Source organism: Hibiscus syriacus, unplaced genomic scaffold (genome assembly GCF_006381635.1).
Source record: "Hibiscus syriacus cultivar Baekdansim isolate YM2019G1 unplaced genomic scaffold, ASM638163v2 tig00111640_pilon, whole genome shotgun sequence".
Lineage (NCBI taxonomy): Eukaryota > Viridiplantae > Streptophyta > Magnoliopsida > Malvales > Malvaceae > Hibiscus > Hibiscus syriacus.
In genome coordinates this window covers 1,034,363-1,054,978 of record NW_024063142.1, presented here as the reverse complement: position 1 = coordinate 1,054,978, position 20,616 = coordinate 1,034,363, and the positions used below count along the sequence as shown (strand labels likewise).

At 34.2% G+C, this 20,616-nt stretch overlaps 3 protein-coding genes and 1 pseudogene across 4 annotated transcripts; 2 read left to right on the top strand and 2 right to left on the bottom strand.

Annotated features, from left to right (window-relative positions):
• The first annotated feature begins 6,939 nt into the window (after positions 1-6,939).
• Positions 6,940-8,972, top strand: LOC120166625 (ectonucleotide pyrophosphatase/phosphodiesterase family member 3-like). The gene has a single exon (XM_039175859.1). It carries the CDS (start codon positions 7,179-7,181, stop codon positions 8,640-8,642), a length of 1,464 nt encoding a protein of 487 aa, XP_039031790.1. The 5' UTR covers positions 6,940-7,178; the 3' UTR covers positions 8,643-8,972.
• A 995-nt stretch (positions 8,973-9,967) lies between these two features.
• On the top strand, positions 9,968-11,321 carry LOC120166394 (annotated as a pseudogene).
• Positions 11,322-12,420: 1,099 nt separating this feature from the next.
• LOC120166619 (cytidine deaminase 1-like) lies at positions 12,421-13,608 on the bottom strand. The gene has a single exon (XM_039175853.1). It carries the CDS (start codon positions 13,496-13,498, stop codon positions 12,587-12,589), a length of 912 nt encoding a protein of 303 aa, XP_039031784.1. The 5' UTR covers positions 13,499-13,608; the 3' UTR covers positions 12,421-12,586.
• Positions 13,609-19,153: 5,545 nt separating this feature from the next.
• Positions 19,154-20,616, bottom strand: LOC120166488 (transcription factor MYBS3-like). 2 transcript variants are annotated; one of them, XM_039175749.1, is made up of 4 exons: positions 20,049-20,616; positions 19,715-19,911; positions 19,588-19,606; positions 19,154-19,461 (listed from the first exon to the last, which is right to left on the bottom strand). In XM_039175749.1, the coding sequence occupies exons 1-4, from the start codon at positions 20,353-20,355 to the stop codon at positions 19,334-19,336; spliced, it is 651 nt and encodes a 216-aa protein (XP_039031680.1). In that variant the 5' UTR covers positions 20,356-20,616; the 3' UTR covers positions 19,154-19,333. The 2 variants fall into 2 exon arrangements, with proteins under 2 accessions (XP_039031680.1, XP_039031679.1); XM_039175748.1 differs by having other exon boundaries at positions 19,155-19,606; positions 20,049-20,615.

Sequence of the window (20,616 nt, the reverse complement as noted above, 5' to 3'; positions counted from 1 at the left end):
ATTAATTAAATAAACAAACGAGATTTCGATCTTTTGAGCTTGATCACGTGGATTTGAACAAGCAGATAACCAAAATTGGGGAGCTCTTGTTCATCTACTCTTATTATATATATAATGCTATGAATTTAATAAAATTTAAGGTTTTATTTATGTCTTGTAACACTCCAAAACTCGGGTTAATAGTTCGGGTCAACTCGAGACTCAAGTTTGAGTTAAATGGACCTTAAAGTATAGTGGACCAAGTTTATTGTTTTTGGGCTTGAGTTAGGGCCCAAGAGTTTTGGTGGTGGGTGTTGTGTAAATTAGAAGTTTGGGAGACTAAAAGTATAGTTTACCCATGGTTAATTTTGAAAGTTGAAAACCCTCCCATATATTATGTTTTACATGAACCACCCCCTTATCTTTTCACCAAATGCTCTTCTTCTTTCTTCCCTCTTCCATTCCAAGTGAGAGTTCAAGCATTTCAAGTCTAGCGTGGTGAAACTAAGGTGTGAATGTAAATCTTCATCCTCCAATCTTTGTTTTCAATTCCATTTCATTAGTTTTTATGCATAGAATCAAAAATGGGTCTTGAGGATTCGTGGGAATCTATGGATTCTAGCTAAGTTTTGAGTTATAGGGAGTTTTATTAGATGTTATTCAACCCCTAGATGGATTGGTAATCCATTTTCTCATTTTGTTTAGTGAAGGAGACAGGAGAAAGCTCAAGAGCTAAAGGAAAAGAAAAGTTGAATCATGAGTGAGTTGAGAAAGTTTCTAGCCATCCAAGGAGCAAGGTAACACCTTTACAGCTCTTTTATACTCTTAGTGGGTCATTAGAAGTTCAAGATAGTTTAAATGTTTGAGTTGAGTATGATAATCATTTTTATGGCGAAATTCTTGTTTTAGAGTTATAAATGTGTTTAAAGTCTCTATTATGAACCTTGTTGATCAAATAAAACTTTAAGCATGTTTGGGGACCTCACTAAGGTCTTTGGGGTTGAAAAATAGAGTTTTTTTGTACTTGTTTTATGACTTCTGCAAGTAGTGTATCAATACTATAGGAATAATTTATGGGTAGGAGTATCGAAAATCTTTCAAGAGTTTCGAAACATTGGGTCATAGTTTCGAAACTCCCATAAAGTATCGAAATTGGGCAATCCATAATGCTTAAAAGTATCAATACTTACATAAAGTATCAGAACTTTTGTAGTAGTATCGATACTCTTGGGCTAGTATCGATACTTTCAGTCTGTTTTTGAAAAAAATGTCAGTTTTTAAAGTAATTAGACTCGAGGTACCCCAACACTTCTTTATATCATCAAATAAGACAACATGTGAGAATATTAATGATATTAATATTACACTTAGAAACAAAATCAATTAGGATGAAATAAAAATAGCCTTCGATGATGCTCGGGAAACAATCAGAACACCCAAGTTCCTTTGAAAATGCTAGCATTATCGAAAGTATAGATTAAGTCCGGATATATCCTTAGGTAGTGCACGAGGCATTTAAAGCTAACTAGCTTGGGCGCAAGCTCCTACACAAGGAGTGGACTAGTTGAGGGGGTTGAACGATGCTGAGATTTCAGGCAACCAACCTCGGAATACTAGGGGGTGTGAGCTCCGAGATGCAGAACCCTCAGCCGCACCATAATGTCTACCATAGAGTAGAGAGTGCAGTATACGAGTATACTCACTATTGCAGTTATCAGTAGCTTGAACATGACATGAGCACTTTTAGTATGGCTTAGTTGTTAGTGTGGCAATGGGCTAGTTAGCTCAACGTTTGGAATTTGTTTCCTTACGTAAGTTAGTCAAGGAGCAGTCCGAAAACTTTTTGATAGTAGTGATCCAGACCCAAATAGTGCAGAGTACGCCTCGAGTTCATCTTTAGAGGGCATGTATAATTGTAAACCCGGATTTGTATATTTTTGTATGAGTCGTAACTCTTTTTAAACTATGGTCTGTATGATTTAAATATTATTTTGGGAGCTCCTAATGTAAACTATTTTATTTAAATTGTGGTTGATTTATTTTAGTATGAGTGATTACAAACGGTCATTTTAAAACGAAAAAAATTAAAAGAAAAATTTTGGTTAGCCACCCAGGTGATTTCGTGTGGCATTCTGATTGGTCGATTATGTGTCGTACTGATTTAAGGTGTTACATGTTTCTTTTAAGTTTTTTTCTTAATTTCTTTATATGTTTTGCTTATATGTTTTCGATGCCTTAATTTATGAGACTAATTTTTTTGGTAAACTACTAAGTTGACCACTTAACTATTTAGCCCTTTTACTTTTGTCACCGATCTTTCAATTTTGTCAATCACACCAGAAAACTATTTCACTGTTTCAATCAAGCCACTAACAGTTAAGAATTTACGAAAATGATGATGTGGCAGTTAAAAGAATGGGCATAATTCTACTTTTAGTCCTTAATATTTATATATTATATCAATTTGATCCCGATTTAAATTTAATTTAATAAATTAACTATTCAATCAGAATCTATCACATGTCAACATATAATCATGACACATGTTGTTGGTGACACGTGTTATCAGTTGATTTGAAGATTTATTTTATTAATATTAATTTATTCAATTAAATTAATTTTTTATCCAATCAAATGGTCACCCATGTCACCATCTAGTTGAAGGAAAAATAAGCTACAAAGAAGACATAAAAAGGTATTACTGGGCAACCTCAAACCCAGGTCACACGAGTGAGGGGCACACACCAAACCACTGAGCTAGACTCACAGTTTGAGTTTAGAGATGCATAATCATATTAATATATAATGATACTAGAATTAATGCCACCTTCAAAATTTAAAATTAATATATATATATATATATATAAATTAAATTTAATATTTATTTTTATTTTTACATTTATACTTTAATGGTTATATATATAATTTTTAAATTGATTATTTTTAAATTAATTTATATTTAAAAATAATTAATTTAAAATTTATAGTTAAATATACAAATCATTTATATTTTTTATATTTTATTTTTCTTCTAAAAACTGGTATTTAAAATATATTTATATATTTTTTTATTAAAATATATATGAAAAATAATAAATATATATATAAATATATTTTAATTATTAGTTTTTATAAGAAAAATGACATATAAAAAAATAAATTAAATCATTTATATTTTCTATACATTCTATATTTAATAAAAAATAAAATTATTAATTAATTTAACATTATTCAATTTAAAATTATTTTCTGTACATGTCAACCCATACATGGTTATGCATCTCAAAACCCAAACCGTGAGGCTAGCTAAGTGGTTTGGGTTGCGCCCCTCACCCATGTGACCCAGATTTGAGGCTGCCCAACAACACTTTTTTTATGTCTTCTTTGTAGCTTATTTTTCCTTCAACTAGATGGTGACATGTGTGACCATGTGGTTGGATAAAAAATTCATTTAATTAAATAAATTAAAATTAAAAAATTAAATCTTCAAATCAATTGATGACATGTGTCACCAATGATACGTGTCATGATTATATATTGACATATGTCAGATTTTGATTGAATGATTAATTTATTAAATTAAATTTAAATCAGGATCCAATTGATATGATATATAAATATTAAAGACTAAAAGTAGAATTACGTCAATTCTTTTAACTACCATGTCATATTTTCATCAATTCTTAACTGTTAGTGGTTTGATTGAAGCAATCAAACAGTTTTGTGGTGTGATTGATAAAATTAAAAGATTAGTGACAAAAGTAAAAGGGTTAAATAGTTAAGTGGTTAACTGAGTAGTTTACTCTTTTTTTAGGTGGGGTGGAATTAAAAATCGTATGATGGTGATAAATCAAAGGTCAGCTAGGGTTACAGCTTTAATTATTTCATATATTCCTGAAAGTTGCCGGAGAATGTAACTTTGTCTTGGACAGTGTTTTTTTATTCATGTCCGATTATAAACCGTATCTTTGCATAAATGCTTGAAAGACTAGTACGACAACTATAACAGAAACATGCTCCGGTGGATCTATGAAATTTAAATTTTCTTTGATTCAATAATTATTTTATGAGTATTTATTTTGAAATTTTATTGTGTTTATCATAAAATTTGAATTTTTTTCAATTAATAATCTATTTTATTTATAATATCCACTCTAAAATTTTATTTATGTTTATTTCATTCAAAAATTTTATATTATCAATATATATATATATATATATATATATATATGGACAGTCCATTGAATAAAACTTTGCGCTTTTCGTCAGGCGGTCTGCGATCAGGTTTCCTATCCTTGGAATGTGGTTGATTTTCACCCTCCAATCCTTCTCCAAAAGTTCCTTGATTGCATGCATTGGAGTAAAAGATTGACTTTGAAATAATTTTTAAAAACTCGCAACGTTTTATAAACTTCTTTTAAATAATTAAAAAAAAAATCTCTCATCAAAATTAGGGATAGGCATGAGATCCGAACCCATTGGATTCTGACTCGATCCAATCTTATATGATCAGATTTTTTATAAAAAAAAAAATTGGTTCGGGTTGGGTTAGATTAGGGTCGGAGTTGGGTTGAGGGCTAAAATAATCCGACCCAACCCGATACTTAAAAGTTAAAAAATTATTTTTACTCTTCAGTTTTCTACTTTCCCTTCCTCTTTCCCTAATTAATCACAAATCCTCTCTAAGTTCATGCTCAGGATTCACTCTTCCCAGTTTGATTTATCCTCCACCATCGAGAATCTTGATTCTTCTTCTTTAGTTTCCAAGTTTTCTTCCTTGACAGCAACAAAACTCAAGACTCAACAGTTACAAATCCTCGCTTTTCTGTAAGATAAATGCTTCTTCTCCATATTTTTTATTCCATGTTGGTTTTGCATGGGTAAAAACTGAAAATGACCTTATTGATTTAACCCCTAATTACAGTTTAATTTCATCATAAATCAATAGAGTTTTTAGTCAATGTTCATTGAAATTAGTAGATTTTAGTTTTTACTTCAATTTTTATTTGAAATATAAAGTTACCGAATAACTTTCTGCTAGTAATGTTCTTTATTAATGGTGAAAGAAACAAGACAGTAGGCTAAAATGTTTTTTTTTTCAATCATAATAGTTTCATTTTATTCGACATATACCAATTTTCTATTTTGATATCAGAAACACCAGTTTAAACACAACTATTGTTTTTACTATTGCTAAAACCATACATTTTCTTTCATTAATTTATTCAAACATTGGTTCTCCTTTTGGAAGATGAAACAAAAGTGACAAGAATTATATACTAAATAGAGCCTTTGTTATGGCAGAACTGTAAAAGTAAGTGACAATAACACAAACATGTTTAAAAGATTCATTAGTAAAAGATAGAACATACATTTAACTCGCTGTCTTGTTTTCTACTTTAATTTGCTAGTTCACAAGACTATATTAGTTTATAGGTAAAATGTTACTGACTTGCGGTTTTAATTTTTTTCTCCTTAATTTAATTTATTTTCTAATTGAAAAAATGAAGAAAATTTATTCGGGTCAGGTTTGGTTTGGTCTATATAAATCGGGTCGGCTGAAATCTCTTTGAATGCGAGTCGGGTTGGGTTTCGGGTGGAATAATTATTTTCTTGGGTTAGGTCGGGTTGGTCAAAAATCTGACCCAACCGAACCGATGCCCATCCCTAATCAAAACTCTTAAGAGTGCGTTTGGTTCACGAAATGTAAGATTACCAGTGGGAATAAAAGATTATCAGGGAATAGAATTACTGGGAATGTTGTATTTTGTGTTTGGTTGGTTTAACATGAATGTAAGATTACCGTGTTTGGTTAAAGGAATAAAAGATTTTTGGAATGTATATTTGACCAAATTATCCTTATTATATATTTGTATAATATTACAAATTGTAAAATATTTATATATTTTCTTTAAAAAATTAAATTCATAATATTTATATAATTTTTTTACAAAATTAAAAATATAAAAAAGGTTTAATGAAATGGTAAAAAACAATTAACCCCTGAACTTCATATAAAATTCTAATTATAGACTTTTTTTTTGTAAATCTAAAATAATTTAAGGATAAATTTGTAATTTAACCTTCGTAGACTTTTTATTATTCAGTGACAAAAGAAGAATATTTTTGAAAAAAAATAAAAATTTAAGGGCATTTTAGTCTAAAACACCGGTAATGTTACAATACCTAAGGGAATGAAGGTAATGACATTCCCGGTAAAATACCTCAAAAAATCTACTATTGGTAATAAAACATTACCGTGAATAGAATTCCCGGCCAACCAAATATGGGAATGTGGGATTTCCATCCCATAGAAATCCCACAATCCTTGAACCAAACATCCCCTAAAATCTTTAAATGTTGTACTTTAAAATGATGGTACAGGGGAGGGGTGTCTCTTCTCATATTATATTTTGACGACAGTGAATAGCAGGGGTGAATACTGGGCATTATTTAACTTGAAATTGGATGAATTTGAATATTGAAATGATTATTCGCGGCATGTTTGAAGTGAATTCATTGATTGACCTTTAATCATTTGCATGTACTTCAAGTGTTTATATGGATAATAAGTATCGAACATACATATGATGCTAGAATTTATATATTACTTTTTTAATTTTAAAAAGAATCATTTAAAATTTACGAGTTATCTAATGAAATTTAAATCTATCTATTTATCTATGTGTGTGTAGGAGGAGGAGAATGTAAATGAAGGGGCTGAAAAGCATTGAAGCCGGAAGGGCTGCGGCCTTTGAGATGTTGTTATGGAGGCTCACCAATCAACCCATTAGAATGAAACTCAAGTCTTTTATCTTCCAACGGATCCCACATTAACCTCTACAAGCCCGTTTGGGCCACTCTTTATTTTCAGCCCGGGCCTCGGAAAAGTAATTTAGCCACCGCCCGATCAATCACCCCGGGGACTGGAATATTCCTATTAAGAAACGTTGAAGACTAACACAGAAACAAAGTCTCTTGTTTTTAGCTTCCATCGGACTCCATTGGTGATTGGTCCAACTCACCTTCTCAGCTAAGACTATCATTCGGCGACTTACCAACCAACCGTCGGTGTAACGCCTCAAAGTTCTTGCTTTCTACGCTCCAATCTACCAAATCACTTTGCTTATTCAAATCTTCCTGATTTCTCTTATTCTTTATGAGGCTTTGATTCACTGTGGAGAAGGTAGAAGAAAGTGATGACGGGATCCCATTCGCCGAGTCAAACAAAGCCAATACCATTATCGACAGAAGAAGATCCATCAACCCAATCCACCGCGTTACTGTCTTTCAACACTGATTCTTCTCAAGAACCGGAAGCAAAAGGATCTCCTTCGAAGGCCAGCACCACCATCCTCTTCATTTTTTTAATTCTCCTCGCTTCTGTTGCTCTTTCGGCTGCATTTGCCTTTGCTTTCCTCTTTTACTCAACTTCCCATTCATCGTCTTCAGCTACAGCGCGTAACTTCTCTCGTCCTTTGAAGAAACTGGAAAAACCGGTGGTTCTTTTGGTTTCTTCTGATGGGTTTCGATTTGGGTACCAATTCAAGACCCCAACACCGAACATCCACCGTTTGATTGAAAACGGGGTTGAGGCTGAGATGGGTTTGATTCCTGTTTTCCCTTCTCTTACTTTTCCTAATCATTACTCAATTGTTACTGGTCTTTATCCTGCTTATCATGGTATTATAAACAATCATTTTATTGATCCTAAAACTGGCGAGTTTTTTCATAGTGCTAGCCATGAACCTAAGTGGTGGTTAGGTGAGCCACTTTGGGAGACTGTGGTCAATCATGGTTTAAAGGCTGCTACCAATTTTTGGCCCGGAAGTGAGGTGAAAAAGGGTTCTTGGAATTGCCCTGGAAAGTTGTGCTTGAAATATAATGGTTCTGTTCCCTTTGAGGATAGAGTGGATACTGCTTTAAGTTATTTTGATTTGCCTAGTAGTGAGATTCCTGCGTTTATGACTTTGTACTTTGAGGATCCTGATCATCAGGGTCACAAGGTTGGACCCGATGATCCCCAGATCACTGAGGCTGTTGCTAGAATTGATAGAATGATCGGGCGGTTGATTTCTGGTTTAGAAAAAAGAGGGATTTTTGAGGATGTTACTATAATTATGGTTGGAGACCATGGGATGGTCGGTACATGTGATAAAAAGCTGATTTTCCTAGAGGATTTGGCGCCGTGGATTGAAATTCCGGCCGAGTGGGTTCTGTCTTTTAGTCCGTTGCTTTCTATTCGTCCACCTTCAGGTTATGCACCATTGGATGTTGTTGCAAAGATGAACGAAGGACTGGAATCGGGGAAGGTTGAGAATGGGAAATATTTGAAGGTTTATCTAAAGGAGGACTTACCTAGTCGGCTACATTATGCTGCAAGTGACCGGATTCCTCCCATAATCGGGCTGATTGAGGAGAGCTTTAAGGTGGAGCAGAAACGGACTAAGCCAAAAGAGTGTGGAGGATCACATGGATATGACAATGCAATTTTCTCAATGAGGAGCATTTTTATTTGTCATGGTCCTCAATTTGCCAGGGGGAAGAAGGTGCCCTCTTTTGAGAATGTTCAGATATATAATTTGGTAACTTCAATTCTCAATATACGTGCTGCTCCCAATAATGGATCTTCAACATTTCCCGATTCTATTCTTTTGCCTTGACAGTAATAACTATCTCCGATGCATGTTTAGAATGATCTTAGTTGCTGAAATATACTGTAAAAGTTGGCAAGATGATAACTGCAAGGCCAAAATGACTACCTGTTTACATGATGAAGAGGGTGCAGAAGGAGGTTAGTGAAATAGGATTCCTTGAGATGAGTATCAGATGTTTGTACTTTATATCTCCTATAGCTCCGTGGCCCCATCTTTTCTTATGTGAAACTCCTTATTTTGTGCCATTATGATGTTGTAGAAGTATATAGTAAAATTACATTGCACCAGAACAAAGTATTCTAATATTTGTCTCTGTTCCTCCACCCTCCTTAGACCTAGGCCATTTCAATTAAATATATGCTCTGTTTTGTCTTCTGAGAAGGCAAGGCTTGCATGATTTGAGCTCATTCTTACTGGGGGGAAATTGAATATTAAATTGCAGGGTCGTTGAACTAATTCAATTTAAGGGTACAATTTCTTTACATCGGCTTGTTTAAGAAGGTTTTTCAATGACAAAAGTCACAAAACTCGGATTGTCAACTAACAATATCAATGAATGAGTTTCCTATATGTCTTTGTTTTTACGCATCAAGAAGACAATGATAATACTTGGATCCAAAGCAAAGTAGAAAGCGAGAGGGATCTGCAACCATTATTGTCTACAACTACCGACTCCCATATGCCTGGGAGAACCAAAACCCGAGTTATTTTCGTCACGTTTTTCAGATTTACTGGGGAAAAACATAGAGATTTCGGCAATCATTTCTGGCCACACAAAGTATTGAATCAGTCCTGAATCTTCCTTAGAAAAGTACTGTTCCACGCGTTCTTACAAGTTTCACAACTGGTGTCGTCACAGCTTGCAAATTAAATGTTCCCAAAAGATGTCCATTTCAGGTTTCATTTACGCTAAAATTGTCCCCTTCTTTAACCTTACAAATGTGAAGTCTGAAGGTTCAGGGGATATAGAAGAAAGAAACAACCTTTCGTTGATTAGGTTTGATAATTTCATGTATTTGCTGGCATTGTTCTGGCAGTTTTGTCTACTCTCCGGCTAACAGAGGACAAATTCCTTTCTACTGTTCCCTTCTTTCTTCTGTTCTCAGCTGGAGAAAAAGAGAAAACCCAATTCAACAACCTTAAAACCTCATATTGTTCGTTCAAAATTCACAACTTGCGACACACGTTACATCCAAACCACCAAAATTCAGAGCGTGTTTTTCTCTTTGCCTTTTCCTTGTCGAACCCCAATTCTTATTGGCTTTCACCTATATAAATTAATGATTAAATCCCACCAAAGTTTAATATCAATCAGAAAAAGAAAACATACTGCATTATACTACCGGTATATAAAAAAAAATCTTCACGTTAAGGGTATATTCTGTCTTAAGAATCTCTAAACTAGACTAGACTAATGGCGGATGTTATAAGATTGTCAGCGGCAGCGTTTTGTTGTTCATCGTTGCTCTTTGCATCCACATCGAATTCTTGACAACCAGGTCTTTCACCCAAATTTAATTTAGGTAGTGGAAGTTGTAGTCTTTCTTCTTCTTTTGCCTGTGTTTCTCGCCTTAAAGACTTCCGGAAAGCAATTGCTATCTTTCAAGGTAATGGGGTTTACGTTGTTATTTTAGAACATAATTTTTTTCAGATGATTTTTAGTTTTCCTGCCTTGAACTTTACTGGCAGTGGCATTTCTCCATACCATATATGTAGAAGGAGCTATTGAGATTGACAAGTTCTTGTTCTGTAGGCGCATGCAACTATAAGTCTATAACTGAAACAAGCCATCCGAAATGGTACGAAATGAATGCAGGGCCTAATATGATGACATTTACTCTACTGAGGAATTTTTTAGTGCCTTAAATGATGCTGGAGATAGATTAGTTATCATTGAATTTTATGGAACTTGGTGTGCTTCTTGCAAAGCTTTATTCCCCAAGGTGATTCATCCCTTTCTTAACACTATTTCATGTTTTCTAATATCTGGAACCTGCCTGCTTCGAAGTAGCTATGATGATTCTGAATGTGTGTTTTTCTGATGTTGCTTTGTGATGACACCGGCAGCTCTGCAAGATGGTTCGAGATCGCCCGGAAATTTTGTTCCTCAAAGTCAATTTTGTTGAGAATAAGGCTATGTGTAAGAGTTTGAATATTAGGGTGCTTCCTTATTTCCACTTCTACCGTGGTGCGCATGGACAATTGGAGTCGTTTTCATGTTCACTTGCCAAGGTGTGTATTTTATCCAGGCTTCGAAACTGGCATGTATAGATGATTGATTAGCTCATGTAATTCTTTTCCTTATCAATTGCAGATTCAGAAACTGAAGGATGCTATTGAAATGCATAGCCAGCCGTGTAATGTCGGTCCATCAAAGAGAGTCGGAGGTCTGAATCTTTAATCTGTATCGGCTCCATTTAAAAAGATTGGAGAATCGAACTAAACACGTGATCCGTTATAAATATTGTCTCTATACATGTGCTTTGCCATGTATATTGCACACCAGTAACCTCTCCTCTTTTGGTTTTGCACAATACTTATGCATATTGCCATTCTTTTACCTGTAAAAGAATAGAAACATGGAATCCCTAGCTTGCCGCATTCTTTTTCATTCTTATCCTGCCCGTGATATCTGTAATGTGACCTCACAATTCAATAAGAAATCAAATTCCCATGTCACTGTTAGATTATTATTTGTTTTTGGTCCATGGAATATTCAAAAGTACTGATGATTTATTCTTTGAGATGGGGAAGAAGCAAATAGAACGCCATTAACGAAGGCTGTCATTCGATTTCGAACTACATCGTCAACTTCTTTACGAGAAAGCTTTGTTGCAGAAATAGCTGCATTATGCCATTGGTTGTTTTGATAATAAGAGAATGAGTTGCATATGCCGGAAAACGATTAAAATATTCGTTTTTGGTATATGAAGAGTGAATGAAGCTTGCTACCCAGCTTCCTATATAATATATTATATTTGCTTACATAAAGAAAACAAATGCCTGGGTCTGATCTTTTACAAATTTGGAGATTACAAATCTTATTGCTTAGATCTGAAAGCTTACCAGGCTGGCTGGCACCGGCAGCGATGTCCCTGGCGAGGAGATAATAAACAAATAGAAGGAAAGTTTGGTAGCTTTGAAGGCAAACAATAATAATGTTTTTTGTTCTCTTTCCTTGTGTGAACTCTCAATATTTTTGTTAGGTGAGTTGGGTCTACAGTTTTGTACTTTTCATGCCTTTTCTCCCTTCATTTAAAGCCACAATATTCAGACAAAACCAAACAAAATAATCCACACTTCTGGTGGTTGAGAACTGTCAACTTTGTTTGTGCAAGATTACATCACTTTTGATCCCCCGATCTCATCATTTCCATGTAATTAAACCATAATCTGCGTCTGCAACCCCACTTTTCGATTATAAGTTCTGCAAATTTGAGGGGATCTGCATATAATATAATCATAGATCGGTAAACAGCTTCAAAAGAAAGATGAAAATGGTGAATTTCAGGGGATGGATCCACCACCCACAGATGGAAAATGGACCCCCTTTCCGCTTTCTATACAAATGATATCGGTCCAGTCCAAAAGGAAACAGAGGAATCTTTGCCCCATCCATTAAGCTTTTAAAGGAATCATCATCAATCATATCAGCTTAGCTGCTTCCCGCCCTCTTGTTTTTTCTTGTTCCATTTATCAACAGTTCAAGCAACTCATCTAAATCCATAAACACGACAAACGATGGAACAGAGACAATAATTCAAAGTTGCACAGGGTACTACGATGCATCACAAAGATTTAAACTTTTATTGACCGATTTCCTTGTTAACGGTTTGGATTTGGTTTAAGATCGTTTCTTTTACATCAGTTGATCGGTAATTCCCATCTTTTTAATTGATTCAGCATGCTTGTATAAGCATATATTATACTTGGAACTCGGATTTGATAAACTAGTTTTTTGTACAATGAAACACATTAAACTCGCACTTAGGCGAAATGCATTGCAGAAGCAGCCTTGAAGTGTGTTCTTGTTTAATAACAGCGTCCTCTTTCTCCACCAGAACCGCCCCAACAATCCTCTCATAGCCTGCTCCGCCACAGTTCGCCACATAAGCCACGATCGCCGCCTGAGCCGGCGGCAAACTGGGGTTATAAGCAGCCGATTCCATGTAAGACCCTTTATGTATCTTCCCTTCAACGTCCAGCAACGCCACCCCCGATGGACACCCGCTGTAAGGCGCGTGGGACATATTGGCCGCTTCAAGAGCCGCGTGTTTTAAGTCATCGCCACCGTTGATTTTTCCGTTGCATAAATCGCTGCGAAACCACAAGCCGTTTCGATGAGACTCGAGGAGAAGAGGGGCATCTTTTTCTAGCAAATCGTCTGGGCCGAACCTGTGAGGCAAAAAATGAGACAAGGGAGTAAATTCCTGGTCGTTATCATTACAATTGTTGTTCATTTTGTTCTCCTTTTCGTCTTCCGACGAAGTTATGAGCAGCTTGACATCGGGGGCGCTACGGAGCTCTTGGAGGAATTGGCGGCAATGGCCGCAAGGGGCGGCGGAGACGGCGAGGTACTTAAGACGCGGTTCCGCATTAATGGAAAGGTTGGTGATGAGGAATTGCTCGGCGTGGACGGATTGGTTGAGGGGAAGACCCGGGAATTCCAGATTGACCCCGAAAAATATCCGACCAGACGACCCCATTCCGACTGCTCCGACGTGGAATTTGGAGATTGGAGGGCGGGCCAAGGTCTGGGCGAATTTAACCAACGACGGGAGGAGTTGGAGCACGGTTTGGCCTGATTGTTTGGCCATCTGTTCGGCTTCGGCGGATTCGATCACGAATCTGGGTCGATCCATTTTGAGAGATTCGTTGATGGGGTTGACCCGTTTACAGAGAGGGCAAGCGGGTCTTAGGGTGATTTTTGGATGACGATTGAGGACGACGAGCGTTGTTTAGAATGACGAAGGAGACGGGAAGAGGGAAGGAATGAATATTAGTGGAGGTATTTATAGTAGAATTGGTTTATGGTTGTCATGAAAACACTAATTCTTTACTACGGTAATTTTTACTATACACGTCCTTCAAAGTTAACCCTTTTACCGTTATGCGAGTAAAAGATAATTATACTTTTATAAAGAAATATTATTAATTTTAATTTCTTTCAATTTACTTTATTTTATACACATTAAATATACAAATATCCTTGTAATATTACTAAATATTTTATATGGTTATTAATTAACAAAAATTAGAGTCAAAATACTTTGTCCATGGGTTTGAAACAGGAAAAAATGAATTTTAATGTCCGTTAAAATCATCATATCTTATATTTTGTAGTTGAAAAGGGCAGCAAAATCAAACAAAAATAATAATTGACTTGGAGATTCATATATTTGCCAATTAGCCATGAAAATCATTGAGAATGAAAGCGAAAGCTCAAGTAAAACCATCTAACGTAAAGCTGTTTGATTATGATTCAAAGTGCATTTCAATGAATCAAATTTACAACTTTTACCAAAAAAATTCACTTTTTACCAGCCAGCTTACCATACGTGTCAGAAGCTTTTACCATCCTTAGAAGACACTTCGCCGGGTGAGAATATGGTTAACTGGTATTCATAAACTTCAAAGATCACAGTAACTAACATAGATAGCCAATAAATTATTAATACCACTCGATACTTAACCCAAGGCCTTCTCCTTATGATTAAGTCAAGGTTATATCGAAGTTAATTATTATATTTAATATAGTAGCTAATATTAAAAAAACATTACTTATTTTCAGACTCAATTATGCAGAGAGATGATTGATCAAGTTGTTTAGCATGTCGTGCATGTGCAAAATGCCAATGGCACTTGGAGGAAAAGTGGAGGAAGGAACCAATCCCCGTTGGTTATTTTAATGGAAAAGTAACTTAAAAGATGGTTTATATTTTTTAAGGTGACCAATATAAATATTAATTATTAAATTTTTTTATATAGAGTAAAAAAAAATTCAGAGTGAACACCTATAATAAAATGAATAATTTATATAAATAAATTTAAATTTCAGATATAATTTGAATCCGTCAACTGATAAGATCGAGACAAAAAAATATTATTAATTGAAAAGGAGAAAATCAATTTTACGATTCATGTCCTATGCGCTGGTGATTTATAATTTGACAATTGAGAGTATGCTACGTACATATGAGTTTTAAACGCAGGAAAGCGACCTACGTCCTCCTTGATTTGTTAAACTATAAAGAGTCGATGTACGATTTAATCATTTAAAATTATATCTCGTTCCACACTATGATATAAAAGAAAATCTCAAGTTTAATGTTGTCCAGCAACTTGCCCAAGCAATCACTAAATCTTGATGTGACATTATTTAATCAATCTACAGTTGACACGTGGCACACCATTTTAAACCGTAGTAGTGAAGGCTTCTTCTCCCCCGAAGCTTTTAGTTTTGCAGAAAAGGGTCATGTTCCCGGCCCTGTTTGTCAGTTTGGGATGAAATTTCATTCAGCTGATATAACAGGAATATGCTCTGCTGCGTTGCGTATATCGTCAACAAGCCTCAAAGTTCGCAAATTGAAACTATACTTTATGCTGCATTCATGGAAATCCATGTGCCTTCATATGAACGCATCTATTTTAAATTGCCCAAGTTGACGGTAAACCCTAATTTAAGCTTTTCTTTTCGGCAAAATTGGCCCACAAAGCAATTTATTTACGTAACGAGTTCTCTTAACACTATAAAAACTGTCGTAATTCCTTAAATAAAATGCTTTGTATCATATTAGACTAAATAAAATGCTTGTGTGCCGTATTGAGCCAATGCTACCTTTCTTTTACACAACAAATAATATCAATCCTATCTCCAATCTGTCGATGTATCTTATAGTCTATTCTTCCCACGCACGAAAAAGTGGACGGTAATTTATATTTAATTAACATTTTTTTAAAAATTTATTTTATAAATCAAAAGTAAAAAAAAAAATAGGATTGAAAGCAGGGGCCAAACTCATCCCACTTATAAGGTAGCTCCGTTAGTGTATATGACCAAAACCTAGGTAATTTTGGCTAAGACGGCTAACTATTTAGTCTAATACGATATAATATTTTTTATTTTAAAAATGATGATATTTGTTATAGTGATTTGAAACTCGTCATGTATATATGACGAGTTTCGATAAAAAATATTTTTTATTAAAACTCGTCACTCTGACATGATAAAATAAAATAAAAAAATTGTATTATATTGGAACTTCTCATCTCTATATGATGAGTTTAGATTAAAAAAAATATTATTTAAACAAACTCGTCATGTGGGCGTAACGAGTTTATCTTATACTGTAACATTTATCGTCAATCCTAAATTAATTTTAGTGATAACCTAATAAACTAATATTTTTTATCCGCATGGCCTATTGATCTATTTTTACCCCATAACCTACCACATATGGGTTAAAAAAGGACTAAAGGAAAAGGTAACCAAATTTCAAAGAAAAATCAGAATATGTGGATGCAGACGTTGTCGGGCTTTTTGGGCGAGCCAGATGCCTGAGGCAACGATGAGGATGGAGCATAGGAAGGCTGCGACATTGAGAACCGCTGGTAAGTGTTATGTAATGATGAGGATGGCCCAAACTTTACTTTTAATAGACTTAAAGAATTGGACCAACAGCCCGACCTTTGGGCTTATCTTTTAACAACGGGAGGGTTACGTCATATTACTGTAATAATATGATAACCATAAAACAAAATCATATATTAATTCAGATATCGAAATAATAGGTTACATCTAATATAATTTAAATCTCTATAATTTTAAAAAAATGTAATACGTTGATCAGGTTTAAGTGTAAATGTAAGATGTAAATATTATTTCTGAAAGATAAAAAAATATTAGTTAAAAATGTTGTTGAAGGATATGTTTTCAAATGTAAATATTAGATTCAATATTTCAATTGCAATATAAATAACACGATTAAAATATATCTAAAATAATCTCTTTTTACTATTACAAAAGTATTATCACATTAATATACACTTGTACGTTAAGATATTTTGGGCAGGAGATTTCTCAAGAATGGGACCTCGTCTAACATGTGTAAAACGTGGTTTGCAAACTGATGTCATTGGTGACATAACTTATTAATTGAATTTTTTTAGCAGTGAAAATTCTCCTCCTTGGCTTGGTGTATCTTAAATTGTCTGCATAATACGTAGAGAGGAAGGCAGGTGGAGGTGCCATCCTGATTCTTCCTTCAAACTTATTTTTGCTGACCAGTTTGGCCAAGTCCTGTTGACTTCGCGTCTTACCTGTGATAACGTTATCGTCCATGTCCTCTGTTGGTGTATTAATATTTTTTAATAATTTATTTATTTGACGTAATTATAAGATAATATTTATTTAATAATTTTTTAATTATTAATAATATATACACAATTATTTTAACTCAGAACCTCTAAAATAAAATAAAAAAATCTACCATAAATTTATTGATATTTATAATAAAACATTCAAAATATTTGGTTCAATGACTTTTTTCTGTCACAATATTTTTTTCAGGACGTACTACTAAAATAAGATAAGTTTTAAAGAACAATTACATAAAATTGTTTAATCGTTACTTTTATGTGATTGAATATTGTATAAAATATTGTCAAAATGAAAATAATTTATATAATTTAATAATATTTTATCTTTCATACCGCTTTTATCGTCCATAGAAAGTCTATAATCACATTCATGAAATCTGATATAAGATATTTTTAAAATAAAATTTTAAATTTAATTTTTATTGATACAGAAACTAAAATAAAAAAGAGCTTTTACTTTATATTTAAGTATTTGATTTAACTTAATACAATTGGTGTGGAAATTGAAAAAACTCATATTTTAGAACTGATGAGTTCAAATAGGGGAACTTTAAAAACAAGGTTTAGCTGATCTCTCAAGTATTTTTTTAGGATAAAATATATAAATAGTCCCTAAACTTTTAAAATATATAAATAATCCCCAGTACGACTCCGATGTCGTAGATTATTCAAAGCTTTCGAACATATACATACATATATATATATATATATGTGTGTGTGTGTGTGGTGGGAAAGCTTCATTTCCTTATCTTCAAATAATATAGAAAAAGGGTGGAGTTTAATATTGGATTATATGTGCCAATTTTCTAGTTACGTAATAATTTATGTGAGATACATATATCCTTATAATTTTATAGTCAATTATCTCGTTAATTATTATCGTGTATATTAAAATTTATTATTGGACTTTCGTTTTAGTCCAATCCAAAAAATTTGCTTCGGACCAAACATATTTCAGATTATCATTATTAGCTGATTTGGTATCAGTAGAGATGGGACAAAAGCCAATATAACAATGGTCCCAAACTATCTGGTGGGACAAGATATACTTTGTCTTTTCCCATGTAGTTATCCACCGGCGTCAAATTATTATGCGCCATAGATATACCTTTTCATCAAAAGGTACAGCCTATTTATTAACATTTTGTAGAAATCCAGAAGAAGGATCCGGATAAGCTAAATGTAGGTTTTACATTAAAGTGTTGTTATTAGGGCCGTAAACGAGCCGAGTCTAGCTCGACTTTACTTGAAAACTTGCGATCATAAAATTTTTAAGGTCGACTCGAACTTAAAATCATGAACTGAAGCCAGTAAAAGCTCAAAATAAAAAAAATCTTAAACTTAACTCGATCGAAGTTTCAAACTTAAACATAGACCTTAAATACATTAAAATATTATACTATATTTTTTCAAAAAAAGTAACACATAAATATTAATTCTACAAAATGTTTGATTTCAAGTATCGAGTAGTTCGTTTCTGCTCGTTAAGAACTCGAGTCGAGTCCATTCGATTCGAATATTTATCAAGGTTTGATCGAGTCGATTTCAAGTATCTCGCGATCTGTCTCGTCTCATTTACCCCCACTAATTGTTATGCTTTTTTTATGACATTTTAATTTAGTCAATTTTGAGAAAATCCCCGGATGTTTGGATTCCGTTTATTTTCTCTAAAAGAAAGGTGTCCGTTCCTTGTTATCTTCAAAGACCTTAAGTTTGGTTTTTTCCACTACTGTCGTTAACACAACTAGCCCTAAAACGAAGAGAATAAAGTTGTCACAGTTGCACTTAATCCACTTTTGTTTTATTCATTCTATCTAACATATTATAAAACAGTATTGAATTTGATCATCCACATAGTTTGATTTCACCTTACATGCAATTCAACATTAAAAAAATGAAAATTCTAGATCTTTTTTACAAATAATTTAATTAGAATTTATTAGTTTTAATTTATAAATTAAAAAAATATGTAATATAGAATTCAAACTCTGATTTATAACATTAATAAATTTATTACGAGAATGCATAAGATTTACTCAGGCTGCTATTTTCTGACTTTCTGGACCTTTCCATATCCAAAAACAGCGTGAAAATTCAGCTTAAGCCCATTGAAACAATTTGATTAAAAAATATTGATTTACAACATATAATATATTGCCGGCTCTGCCCTCCTGTAACATCATCAGTTAAGAAAAATATTTGTTAAGCTTAAAAAAAATACAACAAACAATACTACTGATTGATTACGAGAATTATGTGGCTTCAATTTGAACATCAACGATGTGGGTATTCATTCGGTTTGTTCTTAACAAAAGATTTCAAGTAACGCTGATAGATCTGATGAATAGAGTTGCCGGCGATGACTTATTGTTTTCTTCCAAACCCGGCCTTGGGGCGGCAAGCGTGAGCTCCAAATCAGGCGCCAGATTTGAAGACATCGGTGCTGCTACAACATTTGATGTTTTTAACTGAGAATCAACGTGTTGCAAGTGAAACTTATCGAGCATGGCATGATGATGACGACGATGATGAAGGTGATGGTGGGAGTTTGAGGTGTTAACATGATGTCCAACCATGCTACTGCTTCGGACCTGTCATGTTGGGAACAAGGACTACAATCATAAGATGTTTTTGTTTTCTATGATATAATCTAAGATTTCTTCAGTTAGAATTGTAAATTTATGGAAGTTATATTATACCATGTCGAACAGGCTCGAACGTCGCTTCTTCTTGTCGAGAGTTGCCTGTCGGAGAAAATACTTTTGAGCATGGCTTGCGACTTGGGTTGGAGTTCTTGTTGTAACGAAGTTTCTAGAGATGCCTCTCCAGTCTCCTTTCCCTAGCTTCTCCAGCCCTATTAGAAATACTCGATGCTCCTCTTCTGTCCATGGAACTCCTGTCGAATCCAATAATATTTCTGGTCATTTATCTATTTTTTTTGGGGGGGGGGGGCGGGGGACTCAAAAAACAGAACCTGAATCACATGCTCAAAAAACACACAGATGGTGAAAAACATTAAAGAAATCGACTGACCTTTCTTTCTTTCAGGAGATGGACCCATGAGACCATCAGAAAGATAACAGATGGAAGTTTTATCAGAATTGTCGTCCGTGGAGATTCTAGGAGAAGACAAAGAAGAAGAAGGAGAGGAGGAAGAAGATAACCAATCCATGCTAAAACACTTGTTCATATGATTGTTGAAGGCGACGGATGATGAAGATGTGTCGAGTTGAACACCAAAGAGCCTAAGTCCGCCCACAACACTAGTGTTACCTCTAAAACTGGTGCAGGTCCTTAAATTATGGCCTATGTTCCCACAATGTGAGCATTTCCTGCCCATTTCTGTACACACAAAGCTCAACTTCTCGTCCAAAAAAAACACACCCAGGGATAACAACCCCAAAGAGAAACCCAGAGATCAGAGAAAGAAAGAAAAAGAAAAAGGATTAGAGAGAGGAAATAATAAATAAGAGATAGGTTGGGTGGTTTATATGATGGAGGAGTAGGTGTGGGGTTTATGAAAATGGAGGAATACCTATATCAGGTGATTGGATGGTCATAAATTATTGTTGGATATTTTTTCCAACTTTGGTTCGAAACA

Coding starts and splice junctions, on each gene's coding strand:
- LOC120166625 (XM_039175859.1), top strand. CDS start 7,179: ATGACGGGATCCCATTCGCCGAGTCAAACAAAGCCAATACCATTATCG.
- LOC120166488 (XM_039175748.1), bottom strand. CDS start 20,355: ATGGGCAGGAAATGCTCACATTGTGGGAACATAGGCCATAATTTAAGG. Junction 19,912..20,048: donor ATCTCCTGAAAGAAAGAAAG/GTCAGTCGATTT, acceptor TGGATTCGACAG/GAGTTCCATGGACAGAAGAG. Junction 19,607..19,714: donor GTTCGAGCCTGTTCGACATG/GTATAATATAAC, acceptor CCAACATGACAG/GTCCGAAGCAGTAGCATGGT.
- LOC120166619 (XM_039175853.1), bottom strand. CDS start 13,498: ATGGATCGACCCAGATTCGTGATCGAATCCGCCGAAGCCGAACAGATG.